Genomic DNA, 16012 nt, shown 5'->3' with positions numbered 1-16012 from the left:
CTCATTCCAATTTAAAGTAACATATTTTGATAGTATGTGGAGGAAAAGATAGACTGTTAGCAACTTACCTTGGGGTCAGAATCTTTAATTATAGCAGTAAATATTGCTTCCTTTAAAAAACAGAAAAACAAGACATTATAAGATTTGAACTGTAAAATATAGCTTCACTAGCAGCAGCTGAGTGGCAGTGACTCCTAACAATCTCTTAGCTTCTGCTTTATTACTAAAATCGACAGCATCAGCACTTCTAACACCTGGGTTGTTCTTGTATCAGAAGACCAGGACCCAAAAAGACGTTTAACAGAATCAGTCTCCAATCGGACAAACCATCAGAATGTGTAAAACAGGCAGTGTATAAAAGTCAGCTTAAATTCAAAACCCTGCGCTGTGCAGACATGTTATCACGTACCCCAGAATTTCAATATATTTCATTACTTACTTCATCTTTTATAGTCTTACACTGAGGCACCATGTTGATGCAGAGCTGATTTCCATCAAGTGATATTGGAAAGCAGGTGTAAAACTTCACCATAGAATCCGCAGATTTTCTATTTATTTCTATGTATGCCTTTTAAAGTAAAGAAAACAAAACCAAAAAAAATATCAAAAGCAGCTTACATCAATGCTGCATTATATTATCACATTCACATTTGTTAAAAACCCATGTGCTGCTGCTCTGGGCCAAAACACCACTAAACACCCACTAGATACCTTCTTATGCGATGATAAAATGAGCACATCGCTCAGTCCTCCAAACGGCTTTGCCAGGTTGGAAATCTCCTCAGCAGAAAAACCCTTCTCAGGCAGGTTCGAAATAAGAACGACACATATATCATCAAGTTCCTATAAACAAACGGAAGTATTACTGGTATTTCTTCAACTCTAAATCAAAACTGCTATATTACCGAAGAGAGCATTTCTTTTTACTATGCAAAACCACCATTAAACTGAATGAAACACTGCTTAAAAGCATGTTATAACACCTGCAATTACCTCAAACCCAAAGACCATTTAAACCTTTTTAGGATTTAGTAGCAATAAACATTTTTTTTAGCCCTTTTCTCTAATTATGTCACATAATCAACTTAGTTACTGCTTAATTGTGGATGTATTCACATGTAAGCTAAGTCTGCACAGACCTTAGGTTGTCTCATGCTACCTCACCAGAAATTCAAACGGAACCAAACCCCCCTACAATTATGCCACTACTTTATATCCACGACATGCCCACACATCAAATACTTATGTGCAAATACTGCATCTAAAGAGAAGAAACCCACAGGAGGGCAACAGAGATGATCAGAGCATAAAGGAGTTTTGGTGTAACTAAAAAATTCCGAGGCAAAAACAAGAAGCCAAAGAGTGAAATGCTAGATGTTTATCAAATCACAAACAGCAAGGAGAAAAGACACTATTCATTGTTTCTCACAAGAAATTAATAGGCAGGGGACTTAAATCGGAGGTTTTCAGGCAGCACACCAACACTTGGGAATGGCACCCAAGCGTTTACTTAAACCTTCCACAGATTCAAGCACCTTTCAACCGACCTTGTTAGCTGGTTCTGTCGATTCTTCACTCTTCGTAGTCATTATCGTAGCTTCTAAAATAAAGGGGTGGGGTTTAGTAGTTCAGATTTCATTAAATACAGAAGAGCTTTAAGAACTTCCTACATTACGTTTTATCACCACTGTCATTGTGAAAAACGAAATTTTCTTCATTTTAACTTAGTGACAAATGACATTGGTGAGATACGTACAGTGTTATGCAAATGCTTCCAGAAAGAACGGGTTTAAGTAGGGATAAAGAAAAAATTAAAATATCTTAACATGCAAACACTTTGCTGACAACAAGGCCTTATCCGTTGAATAATCACAACCATAAGACTTTCTTGTGGGCACACAGGGACTGTGTAGGTGCCCTATCTTTCTTTTTCTTTTTCCTGGGACAAGTCCACAGTGATATGGGACAGGCTCAGAAAAATACACACAGCAGGAAACAGGGAAACAGCAATCACACAGGATAGGCAAGCGCAGGTAAAGGAGAATCACTTCTACTGTAAAGTGTTTTTATCTACCTTAACAGGCTGAGCAACTACAACCTTGCCATACCTCCACTATCACATGCATAGTAACTGAGAATTAACATACACTTACGCTACGTTTAAAACAAAGTCTGTTACTAATCAGTCATAAAACATGGGGAAAATATCATTTATCAAGCCAGCTCTAGCAGGCAATGTAAAGCAATGAGGTTAAAAGAATTCGTGGTGGAGCTGTAAACAGAACGCAGCGAAAGCCTGAATCCTTTGCTCTAATGAGCTGTAAATGAAAGTCTCCATGTCACACTGAACATAACAATATTATGTCCGCTGAAAGACGTAAATCTTGGGTTTTTTTAGCCACTTCAGTCATCACGATGAACTGCTGGTTTATGTTTCAGTCAGTGAACATATTCTCATAGATTTTCTTCTCTGATATCCTCTGTCATTTTAATTTCCTGGCCTCAAAAGCACTCTCATTTAGTTCACAATAGCAGAGAGGTTTGGGACAGAAATCAGAAAAACCCTGTCGGTTTCCAATTTACCTTGATCAATTAAAGCTTCATTAAACTCATTCAAGTCCGACGCCGCCACCTCAGATGTCTGTGCAAGTTGCTCTAAAAAAATAAATTCAAGACGACATCACAATGTTAAACTTCACATTACTTACAACTAGCAAAGTAACTTAAAAATGGCATTATTGTATTAGAATTACCTAGTACAGGTGCAGGGTTGGTCACTCCTTGGGACTGAGTCTCAGTCTTCACAGGCTCTGTAACTCTGTCTCCTTCTGTGATGTTCTTTGGGTCTGGCAGCTTAGTTTCCTTGACTTCCATTTCAGCTTCTGTCAAGATCTGAAGGTCTTCATCTATTGGTTTTGCTGGTAGGTAACAGCAGGGAATAGAAAAAGCAGTCTTCATTTCAATATATTAAACTAATTGACTTGCAAAAGAAGAATGAACTGCACTATACATTTTTCTGCCAGATATTCAGAGGCCTCCTATCACATAAATTCCTGCTCCTTGTTGAAAATGGGCAGAAAATGCGTGTTCCAGCTTGGCAAAACGGCCGTGGGGCTGTGGTTATGTGAAAGTTTCCCCAAACTCACCACCTTTCCCTTATTCTTTGCTATTCTCCATCCCCTAACAGCGCTGGTAATCACTGCATTAGCCAAGCCCCAAGGCACACGGACGGGGCTTTGCCTGTCCAACAACCTACCTCATTGGTAAGCCCAGTAAAAGGTGTGAAAATCTGGGACTCACTCACTACCTTAAATATCTGTTCTGGAAAGTGGGGGGCAGAAGGCAGAAAAGCACCTGCCAGTGTTTTCCGAGGAAAGAGTGAAAGTTCTCATTTGTCTTACCTGCAGTGTTTGAAGTCTTCTTGATTTTACTGTCTCCTGTCGTTGATTTCTTAGTCTTTTGTTTTTTACCTATGTAAAACATCCAAACCAAGTTAAGTCAGTAGAAATGCTTGTTTCTTAAATCTTACACTTGTGAAATAAGAGTATAAAAATACATACAAAACTAGTTTAATCTGCAAAAATTCAATAGATACGACAAAAAAAATCCCAAAACCTAAAACTAAATTAATTCCAACACACTACTGAATGAAAGCCATGAAGTAGAGTGTCTTGTGAATTTGTTTAGGATTCTGGTGAGAAAACCTTGCTCCTGCAAAAGAGTTTGTGTTCTCCCTCTTTTAAACAACCACAAACAATTCACTGTTTCCATCTGTGAGACAGCTCTGAAACACACTATTACATGAACCTTAATTCCATTCCGGCAACTGGATTCAGAAGTGACCATGCTGATGAACGAATCAACACCACACCACATTTCCAAAAAGCACAATTTCCCATCAAATTCATGTCCGGTCCCTAACTTCGCTCAGAAAAATTGCTCATGAAAGTCAATAAAATAAGCAACAACAAAAAAATGACATGGCTGTTACTTCCAATGTCTTAGTAACACCAGATTTTTGTTATGTTTCATTGGCTTTTGATGTATTTACTGCACTTTGTCCCATTTTCATTGAAGTATCAAAAAAAGGTTCTTCTCTAACAGCATGACATACAAGTTTTTCTGCCACACCAAGTAATAATTGAAATAATTTCTGTCTCAATCATTAGAAGACCAGGGCAGAAATTTAAAAGCATTTGGAAGGTACAAGGAACATAACACACCGGGAAGCACTAGGACTAACTGTGAAAGAGAACATTAAATACGTTACACATTAGGCTTAAAGTCAACTTGAAGAATTACACTGGTTTTATGGAGCTCAAAGTGCCACATTTATCTTTGACAGATGGGGCAAACATTTAAAATTATAGAATAGAACCACAGGCCAAGGTGGGGTTTTTTTATTGCTGCTTGAGGGTTGATTTTTGTGGGTTTTTTATAAAGACAGATAGGGTTGCATGAAAAGGAAGACATTTGAAAGTATAAACCAGACATATTCCTGCAGCTCTCTGGCCTTGCTTTCAGGCACTATTAAGAAAAGCACTCATATGAACACAGAAATGAGAACAAAGAGGGAAGGCAATAACAGAGGTATCACCAGATAAAAGGGAACCAAAACCTCACCTGGAATGGATTTAGTGGTCTTAGTGGCAGTGTTCTGACCTTTTCTATTATGAGCAGGCAGGAGAAAAATAAAGAAAAATCAGGTTGAAAGACAATTGATGGGTATCAAAACAGCTACAAAAGCTCAAAAACAGTAGAACACAAGAAACCAAACAGAGATTAACCCACTTGGTTTGCAATGGTTATCACAAACACTACTATATGTAATGGCAAAACTTACTTTGTACTTGGTGCAACTTTTTTAATATTCTGAGCCCGTTTTTTTATATTTTTTTTGGCCTGGAATGAAGAGAAAGAAAAAACTTTTACTGCATTATTTATACTTATTTATATATTTGTATATACACATATAAAAACAGTATTAATAATTATTAATAGTGATTGAGTATAAATATAAAATATAGGTTGTATCTTTTGGTGTTTATTAAACTGATACTGTTCACAAATATCAAATTTAATCAAGAAAAATGGAGAACTGGAATTAGGACATGCATCTGCGTATTTATTTTCCACTGCTGTTTATGAAAAGGAAATTAAAAATACGTTAAAACTATTAAAACCTATTTTTCTGGAGAACACCAAGTTTTGGAGCAAAATACCAAGCTGCACACGAGGTATCACACTGTTCACCTGCTGCTTACCTGCCCAGGAGATGCTTTTGGCTTTTCTGCTACACTTATTTTCACACGCTTCCCATTTACCAGTACTGGCACAGTCTCGCCATATTTCACAGCTGCTATCACGGCTTCTTTGTAGTTCATTTCCAAGAAGGCCTAAAATAAATGGCACTTTCAGTCTTTATTTATATTACAGACACAAGATACAATTTGCTGCCATTTTTCCTTAGCAAATCTGCGCACGACAGAACTGCATGTACTTCTCTATCTGAGTTCACGCAGGGTTTGATGAAAAAGTCTGGATTTCAGTATTTTATAAAAAGCGTCCTACTTTCTCTAAGACTTAGGTAGCAAGGAAGACTGAATTTATAGCGTTAAGATTCCCAGCTATTCCAGGATTACGTGTGTGATCTTTAACAACAAACTGTTCAGGAAGCCTTATCCGATGTTCAGCTGAGGATCCAAACACTACATCTTTTAATTGCTTGACAATTTGTTTTGCATTCTGACACAAAAACTTTCTACAAGAAAACTCACCTCATTTCTAGAGCGAAGTACAAGGAGATCACTAACTTTGCCAAACGGCTGAACAATTTTTTTAATGTCTTGATCTGAAAAGCCGTCATCCGGTAAATCGGATATTTGAAGGACAGTCCCACAACTCAGCAATTCCTCTCTCAACAGCTACAAATTAAACGCAAAACAAAAATAAATGCTTTCCACCTCATGTCCAGTAAAAGGAAGAAAAAAGAATCTGTAATAAAAATTCTCTTTGCTTAGCATCTAGAGGCTATGCATTACCAAGGACTGTGACTGCACCTACCACAATTAAAATACAATCTGATTTATAGATGGTGTTTCTAAGAGATTCAAACAGTCGGTATGATGGACTAAGACAACACTGGCTTAAGATCCTTCTTACAACAGCAGCAGATTTCTCTGCCTCATTTTTTTCGCTTGACAGGGCAAAATGAACTCTTTCTGCCTCCTATCCTTTACTTTTATTTACACAACAAGCTCCTCCAAACACAGCTCATCACTCACAATTCATACAAACAAGTGCCCAGTAGAACGAGGACCCAAATTTGATGGACATTTCTTTCTGCTGTTGGAAAGCTTTTGCTTCACATCTGTTAAAAATTACCGTGCTCACTTGCAGCCAGCAAATCTCCGCATGCAGATGGCAGTATCTATTGCACAGAATCAGCAAACAGAAGGGCTAATCTTCCCCCAAGCGATCTCTCTGAAATGAGATACTAACCAAATTCTTAAAACCACAGAGAAAAACGTTACGCAACTCACCCTATTATAAGGAGTAGGACGAGGTCCACTGGTTCCTGTGGCTAAGTCTTCCTCATCCTCTTCCATTTCTTTGCTTTGGGGTAAATCATCAGATTCAGGAGATGAAGAACTTGACCCAAGCAATGAAGGCACATCTTTCTTCGAAGCCTTTGCAGAAGCACTTGTTTTCAGCGGCTTCTTCGTACTTCCAGGCATCTTCCCTAAGAGTCCATGAGAGAGAGGTGATTTTCGCGATCCCGAAGATCCTTGCCCAGCTGCTTGAAGTGACTTATGTTTTTTGAACTCTGCTACAAAGCCAGGTCCCAAACTTTTCACTACTGCCTCCAGAGCTGCCCTTCTGTCTGTGAGGGGAAGGGAAAACAAACTGGGTTTTGTTTGTTTTTAAAAGAAAACTTACATATATCCCTGTTCGGTTTTCTACAGCTTCAGTTTCACCACCCATTCCTGATTCAATCTCGAGACTCACTGAAGTTAGAGAACCTTAATTAATCACACTCTAGCAGAGATGGTCTATAAATAATAATAAACCTCTGCACTATTTTCACTGTGCTGTTGCGTAACTTGACGTTTTTAGTTAGACTGACAGCATGACACTGGCAATGATACCTACAAAAATCCTAATGGCTGAGGCAAAAGAATGACTCTTTAATTTTGCATGTCAAGGAATGTAAGAAAAGAAAAGTTTTCAAGACATTGATCTTCCCCTCACATACTGATGCACAGCAGTACTTACCATCTTGATGCCTTCTGCTAAATTCTGTACCCGACTCTGTCTTGCTCTTTATCCTACAGGCTGATGTTTTGGTTTAAATTATTTTTTAACGATCTGATACAACAATTATGTCCTGTATTCTTTCTTTCTGTGAAAAATCTTTATTTTAGTTAATTGCTTCTTCCCCTCATTCTTCTACATTACAATGGCTTGCATTTTACCCTTAAGAAGATCTCTTTGAAACTGCCCATCCCCCTCACAGCTTTTCACCTAGACTTCTTTCCCACAAGAGCTCAGTACCTCTTAATTTTCTGAAAGCATGCAAACAACACAGCCACAAGTATACAGATCAAAGGAAAAAAGTCAACCTTTTAAAATTCCTCTATTTTTTTCTCTTCAGAATTTAAAAAGAAACAAATACTCCAAACAAACTGGTATTTCAGTCAGAGACTGAGCTCAAAATTATCTACATGGAACTGACTGAGTTTACGCAAAACTTCCTAAAACTGCGAAGAGGAAGAAATAAGCTGAACGGAGAGTCACAAACTGCTGCAATGAACTTAACTGTTCCAACAGATATTTCATTGAAAGTTTTTCACGTACCATGCTCCCATCTCAAAGTTATCTCAGAGCACTGCGCTTTCCTTGTAAACTGCACCTCCGTTCAACGCAGCGTCTGAGCACCGCCTCTTCCTTCTCCTCATCTTTACCACCTTTGCAAAACCACTTTTTTGATGCTGAAGGAAGAACCACCTTCGGTTGTTTTCAATTCTTGACTATCCTTCCTGTCTTAAAAACTGTGCACACTTGGAACAGACACTTGTTCAGCAGTTGTTGGATACAATTAACCAACTCCCGACACTAGGTTAAGGAAAACTCAGATCTTTTGGAATGCCCACTTTCTTCTAAGCATACTTCTCTCAAAGCAACAGCAAAAGGAAAAGTTGTTTTTAGAAACAGAATTTTGCTACAAAAATGCCTAGGTGACAGCTGGACAGATCAATCTCTTGAAATAACTCAGTTTTCCTGAAACTAAAGGTAGTTTCGATCTGGCAGCGTCTATCCACCCCTTTACCTTGAGATCGGGTTGATCTCCTTGATGACCAGTCATTACTAGAAGACCTCTGACGTCGAGGACTAGTTCTCAGGGGATTTCTTGATCGATGCGGTGACCTTGACCTGTGTCTGGGGCTAAGTCGTCGCATCTGCCGTGGGCTTCGGCTTCTTGGCCTTGACCTGAAGCGGCCAGGGCTCCTGGATCGTGATCGTGACCGGCGTGGAACATAGCTGGAGCCTGTGACCCTTGAACGTCTTGGACTGGGACTGGCAGAGTTGGAACGACGCTTTGGGGTCTGGTTTTCTTTTCTGTCACCAGCACTTCTAGCAGAATAAAGGCATATAATGAGTTTTAACAAGTCAGAAAAGAATAATTAACCCAAGTTTGTTGAAACAGACTTTCTGCAAAAAAGAACCAAAATTGACCAAGCTCAGAGTCTAATTCTGTTAACAAATATTCGTTACTTACTGGTAACATGTTTGCTATATGAATTTAGGATAGGTAGACAGAATTGAAAAGAAGCAAACTGGAGAGAAAAACCTGCATGGAACACGAGAAAGTTGCAAGGATAACTCTGAAGTTATAAGCTGCAGTGCTATGAAAAAATAATAGGAAGAGGAAAAGCGTACATGAAAGAGTAATGAATTAAGATGCTTTCCTTACTTCTTCCAAATTTACTTTGGAAGTAAGCAACCATGAGACATAACATCTAAAAGACTGACTGAGACTGAAAAAGAGATTTGAGAGGACTACATAAATATACATCCACTGCACACTTATGCTACCTATAGATGTCAAACTGATGAAGAACATGGAAAGAAGTAATGGTGAAGAGACCCATGACAGAAATAGTCCCTCTTAGAGACATGGAAAGTATTGAGGAATAGGAAAGTCCTTACAGGACACATTACAGGAGTAAAACGGAAAAGCTGAAAAATGCTAAGAGTATATGCTTAAATATCCTAAGCATTTTTAATGCGCTTGTCAGGTGGCAGGCCAGTGTGTTACGGCCAACCACTTGTCCAATTTTTCAGCCCATATGGAATTCTTTGATGCCAAAAGATACACTGTACCAGCACTCAAAACCGGGTAAGAGCAGACACAGCACCTTTGAGATGTGAAACTGGAAGAAGCCACTGATGCAGCATGTCCTTCGGCCTAAGGCAGAAAGCAGCACCTCACTAGTAATTATAGTAGCAAAACTAACAGAAACACGGGGAAATAACCAATGTTGTATTTACATCCAGTACGAGTGGGTTTACTGGGAAGACTGTATGCTGGACAACTAAACACACAAGTCTCTTAACACAACATGAAACAGAAGCTCACATTTCAACTGAAAAGCGTCTCACTTTGTTAAAGGTAATCTAGAGCACCAATGCGTAATGAGTCACCACATCGAGCCCTATTATTACTGTTTAAGACTTCAACTAGACAAAGTTCCTCTGAGATGAAACAGGTTAAGGAGAGGGCTGACAACTGGCAGACAGGAGAAGGGGATGACAAGCAACTGCAGCCGCTGCTGCCCAGTCTTTTCGCCAGCAGCTAGACAAGGACAGCTGAACAACCCTCAGGTCTCCTAAATGATGTTCAAACTCACATCACCTACCACTGTCTCACAGTGTTACTTAATTAGCAAGTTTCAAACATCATTAAAAAATCCGTGTAAAACCCATTACTCCTGTGCCAAATAAAAACGTTTAAACGTGTTAATAAACCAGTGCAATTTTAAAAAGCAGAGACTGAAGTGATTTACCAGAGTGGTAACAGCTCATCAACCTTGTCCCAAGACTGCACTCAGCAGCTCTGGACATCTGTGATCACCGAGAGCCTGCAGCTGTGTTCATAGAATCATAGAATGGTTAAGGTTGGAAGGGACCTGAAAGATCATCTAGTTCTAACCCCCCTGCCATGGGCAGAGAAATCTTCCACTACACCAGGTTGCTCAAAGCCCCATCCAACCTGGCCTTGAACACTTCCAGGGATGGGGCAGCCACAACTTCTCTGGGCAACCTATTCCTGTGCCTCACCACCCTCAATGTAAAAAATTTCTTCCTTATATCTAATCGAAATCTCCCCTCTTTCAGTTTAAAACCATTGCCTCTTGTCCTATCACTACATGCCCTTGTAAAAAGTCCCTCTCCAGCTCCAGCTCTCCTAGCTGGAGATGTGTTGTCATCAGGAAGGATTTAAGAAAGCACCACCCTAAAAGATAACTTTTGCCCCATCTGCAATCACAGAAAATCACTCACTAAAAAAAGTGCTATTAAACTTTTCTCCAGTTTATTAAGGTACTCCAGTTAAGAGCTGTTTCCTTTTCCTGGTAACATCAGCAGCACTGGAGAGCAATTTCAGTTTGAGGTTTTGAAATATAATTATTCTCTCCATGAAAGTTTCAAAAGTTTATTCCTTTTGTTTCTCTCTTTAAAGTTTTCTTTCTCCTTGTTTATTAACATGGAGAGACCTCAGATGCACTCTGCAAATCAACCTGACCTACATATTCAAGTATGTCAAACTAATTAATAGAAAGTCACAGGAAAATCTAGCAAAATTAAAGTCATATCATTCCTATTAGTATGCAAGTTGAAACATGTACAAACACTGAACCAGTAAAATACCCCAGTCCTGCTGAGATCCAAGTAGAATTAGTCCACAGGGTGTGTTTTCAAAAAAATTAACAGTAAACAGCATGATTTTTAAGTACAGAACATGAGTTCATGAATTCCAGTGTTTTTTCAACTTGTGATCCCGTAGCTTCCCAAGGGATCTACGGACTGCAGAGTGTGAAACAAGAGCTAACCCCAGCACGCCTATCGTCAAACAGGTTTCAAGTTGCAAACAAGAGCGGCTTAACTGGAAAAAATCTATTAAGTCTGACAGTCAGAAATCACTCACACAGTTTAATCAGTGATCTAACACCGGTCACAGTCTCGCTCAGCTCCTACTGCATCACGTCCAATAACTTAAAAATACTGAAGCAGGGTTAGGAGGTTCAAGGGATGACTGCTCACAATATCCATCTTCAGCCTTTTCTACAGACAGTACTCTCATCCTTGTAAAAGAATTTTAGATACTATGCCACTTCTTAAATGAACTTAGGACAAAAGAACGCAAAAGCACCCCACGCAATTTTATAATGAAAATATGACACCACTAATAGAGCCTGCCGGTGAGCTAACCAGGAAAATTAATGGCATTAATTACCACATGTTTATAATAGCAACAAATTAAAAACAACCTGTAATCAAAAAGTAGTTACCTCTTTGAGGAATGAGACTCAGGGTTCCAGTCAGGGTATCTGTTAAATGTTAAAAACATCGTCGTCAGTGAGAAAGCCAAGCTTGCTGTCTGAACACAATTTTCGTTTACATGCAGTAGCTTTTACAGACAAACGGTCCTGTCCAGGACTCCGGAAGCATCACATGTCAGTTCACCTTTTACCCTACTGGTCTGAAGCCAATTTAGAGCAGCGCTCAGGTACCGGCAATCCTCACTAAGGCAATCTGGCAAGTACATTTTCCCAGGCTACGGGCATGCACAAAACCCAACTTTTTACACTAAATGAACTTTTTAAACAGATTCCTTACTGTTGACGTAACTGGCGGCAGCTTTCAATGTGAGAAGGATTGTTCTGATGAAGAATCCAGTCCTAATCGGAGAAAAGACATCCAGAGAAGCTTGATTAGCATGTAAAATGTCAGCGTTTGATCATGCTTTCTAGTTACCGGTTGTGATATTTTACCTTCCATCAAATTTTACCTAACGAATCTTACATTTACCTAAACTCTTATGTCAAGGTCAAATCTCTCACTTAAAATTATTACTCTTTATGCAAAAGACTGAAATACTTATTGATTATAAAAGGCTGTTAAAGAACACAAAGGAATCGAAGTGGAAGTTGAACAAAATGGATCGTATTAAAGGAATCCATTACTTCCAGTAACACACTGGGTGGTTGTCACCACACTTCTAACGCAAAAGGTTGAACTGATAGCCGGCTATATTAAAATGAAGAAAACTATTAGCAGCCTTCACAGGTTGTCAGATTGATGAACACATACATTGCAAATTAAGCTGAATAAATCAGAGAACCCCACACAACACGGTATTTTTAAGTCACATACCATTTCTACAGAGCCATGACTCTTCATGCCTTAAGGTCAAGAACATTCATTCCTAATAACGTTACAACTAAAGGTCAGTCAAAAAGTCTGATGAAATCTGTCACACACGCACCCTTCTTTTTTTAATATTAAAAAGCCCTTAAGAAAAGTTTTACTTGGGAATAACTGCTGGGTTAAGCATGAGACAAATCCAGAGTACCACGCAAGTCCTCAATCTCGAAAATTACTCAAGCAGAGGTTTAACTGTAAACACAGAATCAGTCCCCAGCATGGAAAACGATGCCTGAAGGCTTCATTCGAGTAATGGCATTATGGAAGTACACTGACCTGCCAGTGAAAGCAACTGCTGTAGTCAGTTTGCTACTGGGAAGAGATATCGCATGATATGAAGCTGTAGGGTATCATGTCAGCAATAATAATTATTTAGCGTCCTTAAAAAAAAAACAAACCCAATTTCTAGCTGCTTTAATGTTTTAAAATAGGTAATCACAGCTGAATAATGCAACTGACAGACAAGGCATTATGAAATAATTTGGGTTGTGAAATTACATATGATTTTTTTCTAAGTGCACGCTGGTTTATGACAAAATCATTACAACAAAACGCAGAGTTGGCAGTATCAAACTCTCACATTGATTGACAAAAACGCTGAACACACTGGTTCAAAGAAAAGCTTGTGATGGCTCACTCAAAGCCTATGAGGTGGAAAAAAAACCCATGACCAGGTCACCATTAGTTTTGTGCATTTTGGCAGCACAGAGAATGTGGTGAAAACAACCATTCCTTGCACTTACTGCATCAGCCTATAAACACCAAAATGTGTGGCTAGAGGAGAGCTACCCAAACTATTTATACTCCACGTACAAAAAACACGGGTTTTAAAGACATTAAAATACATCTTAAGCACAAGACTTATAATTTCCTGAAGAAACAGATATATTGATTAACCAATCTCAAAAAGGCACTGAAAGATTTTACTAACTGTGTTCATAAAAACATTCTAAGCGTTCAAATAAAGTCAGAAAAACATTACCCAAAAGACTCTTTGCATTAGTCTCCCTGGCTGAACCAAAGCACATGGAGAGCTGAAGGGCAGACTGACAAAACCAGCTGCAGCTGTAGAACTGCACACACACTGAACACACGGCATGCACGCAACAACAAGCAATTCACCATTAACACTTTTTTCCCCAATAACATGCCATTACTAAGCAATCCCATTCTCGAGAATACTAGTTTTCCAGAGTCTTAAAGTCAGACAGGAAAAAGAAAAACTATTACTCAAGGGCTAAAACAAATTAGCTTGTGGAAACGGAAAGAAATTGGGCTTCAAGTGTTCCACTTCCCCAGTCCCATGCAAAGAATGTGCAGACAGCGAGGGCTGTGGGAGGCCGTTTGGCTTCCAAGGGTCTTCAGCTACTGGTCAAATGAGCACTGAGACTGGAAGGCTGACAAAGAGAGATTCTCCTCCCTAACAAACACAACATTCTTCTCTTCTTCAAGTCTTCATTATGCCAATGCCCTCTTGCATTTCACAGAATTATTGGAGTCTTGATTTATGCACGTTCCTCCTCTTTGATTAATTCCTCGCCCTTTTCAGCCTTTAGAAATACTCCACTCCCTCTGGCAAGTCTGTCCCCAAAGAGGGCTCCTTTCCCCCAAAAGGACAGGATCCCTTCCCAGCACACGCACTCCATCACATCCTGGCAGGAGTAAGAACTTGGAGGCAGTTCCTTACAGCAGCAGCACTGCTGCTTCACAACCCGACACCTCAATTGCTACGTTATCCCGCTCCGGGCCATGGCAAACCTCCCGTTCCTCACAGGTTTCCACCAAAAAGGTCCTGAAGAAGCAGCTGACAGAGCATGGTGCCTTCACTCTCCAATCTCGCCTCTTCTGCCAATAGTAAGATAACAATGGTACACAGGGATAGCACCCGCACCTGTTTGTGAGGGTTTCACAGCAAAGTGTTATGTTGAAAACTAGGAGCAAAATGGGTAGATCCCATGTTGTCCTCTTACTTCAGCAAAGGAATCGCAAGCGCAATTCTATGTAGAAAACAATGAGTCCCCACGACTTCAGGCAGTTTAAAGCCCAAGAAGACATCACCCTCACTTTAAATGTATTTAAGATAGAAAACGAAAATTGAAACACACCGTAAATAGGATCCCTCGTGCTGGCAATATTGCAAATCTATTTTGTTCCAAGTGACATCTGTTTGAAGACAGAGAAATCACACTTCATTATTCCAATACATCCAACATTTCAAGTTGAAAATTAAGCTGCTCTGCGAAGCATTCATAGAATGTTTTGATATGCTGGAGGAGGTTGTAAATGTATTTGAAAGACGACTACGCTGAGAGGACACTCCATCTAACCAAGGGCAAAACTGGGCAGTCTTCCACAAAAAAATGCTGCAGGACACAAACGCACAAATTTCTGAGAACACCTAGGATCAACAAGTCACCTTAGTGTTAATTAATTTTCTAAGCTGTTTTTTTAAAGCTCAAAAAGCCCACTTTTCTGGAGTATACCCTTTCTTTTAACAGTATTGTGTATACAACTATCCCTGCCAACACCACAAAAGCCTTCCTAACATAAGAGATAAATAAGGACACATCTTGCATGTTTCTGATGCTGCTCCAATAACAACCAGCTTTCAAATCCACAGTAATCATCATTTACCACAAACGCACAATATTTTGGAAAGCTAAATAGTCTGTTAGAGTGCCAGTACCTCATTGGAGGACCACTGACAGCCAAGTCTGAAGTTGCACTGTTGATCCAAAAGGCAAGACCTCTCCTAGTTCCTGTCTGAACAAACACCTCAGCAAGACCCAACCAAGGTGGCTGGAGGCATCGTCAGACAGTTTTGGTAGGAAAAGAAATGCTGAACAGAGTCTTTCCAAAGTCCATTGCATGAATCACCTGGAGTATTCTTCACATTCTGCCCTGGACCGTAGGCAGCTTATCACGCAGTTGCTGACCTGCCATGTATCATTACACACAAGGATTATCCATATGCCTTACAAAAAAGTTCCAAAGTTTAAAACCAAAAATTTTCATGGGCAGATCTACAATACCTATGTCGTGCAAGTGGAAGATATTTTAACTTTTGACTTCTGAACAGTGTATTAGCAAAAAAAAAATAATAAAAAAACACCTTCAAATATATATACACATAGTTCTGTAGAAGAGGTGTTGAGGATTTTTCTGATACTACGCAAAAACTAGAAAATACTTTTACTTGCTTAGCAGTATGACACTGGAAAAAGAACTCTGTATTTTAGTACACTGCAGAGATCTCAAGGCCATCTCCAGCTTAGATTTCATCAGAGCTCATCAATTAAGCAAGTTAGATACTTAAGACGACCAGCCTACGGGGAGAACCGATCAGATGCTATGGGGAACAGCAGAAGCGTTTTTCACTCGAAGCTGAAACGGCCCACGTTTCACCGCGTTTACGGGAGAGCCGAGCTGAAAGACCAAGGGGATACAGTTCAGATGCAAATACAAAGTTTTAGCCACTAACAGTTAATGGCCTCAGACGCAGACTGACTCCTCAGGAGCAGGAGTT

General features: G+C 39.5%; 1 protein-coding gene across 4 annotated transcripts in view; it reads right to left on the bottom strand.

Annotated features, from left to right (window-relative positions):
- Positions 1-16012, bottom strand: part of ZNF638 (zinc finger protein 638) — a 58691-nt gene that overhangs the window by 22685 nt on the left and 19994 nt on the right. For 3 of the 4 annotated variants that reach the window (XM_086612427.1, XM_086612424.1, XM_086612425.1), the window contains 15 exons: positions 11899-11960; positions 11571-11609; positions 8330-8634; positions 6543-6883; positions 5778-5924; positions 5265-5396; positions 4844-4902; positions 4624-4667; positions 3402-3470; positions 2754-2918; positions 2584-2655; positions 1548-1600; positions 712-843; positions 440-568; positions 69-110 (listed from right to left, as the gene is read on the bottom strand). In XM_086612427.1, the coding sequence (XP_086468553.1) occupies positions 69-110; positions 440-568; positions 712-843; positions 1548-1600; positions 2584-2655; positions 2754-2918; positions 3402-3470; positions 4624-4667; positions 4844-4902; positions 5265-5396; positions 5778-5924; positions 6543-6883; positions 8330-8634; positions 11571-11609; positions 11899-11960 (1791 nt within the window). The remainder of the gene's footprint in view (positions 1-68; positions 111-439; positions 569-711; positions 844-1547; positions 1601-2583; positions 2656-2753; positions 2919-3401; positions 3471-4623; positions 4668-4843; positions 4903-5264; positions 5397-5777; positions 5925-6542; positions 6884-8329; positions 8635-11570; positions 11610-11898; positions 11961-16012) is intronic. The other variant, XM_086612426.1, reaches the window with a different exon arrangement.

Source organism: Tauraco erythrolophus, chromosome 5 (genome assembly GCF_009769465.1).
Source record: "Tauraco erythrolophus isolate bTauEry1 chromosome 5, bTauEry1.pri, whole genome shotgun sequence".
In the NCBI taxonomy this organism is placed as follows: Eukaryota; Metazoa; Chordata; class Aves; order Musophagiformes; family Musophagidae; genus Tauraco; species Tauraco erythrolophus.
Note: the sequence above shows the minus strand (reverse complement) of the source record. Positions and strands in the feature narration are given on the sequence as shown.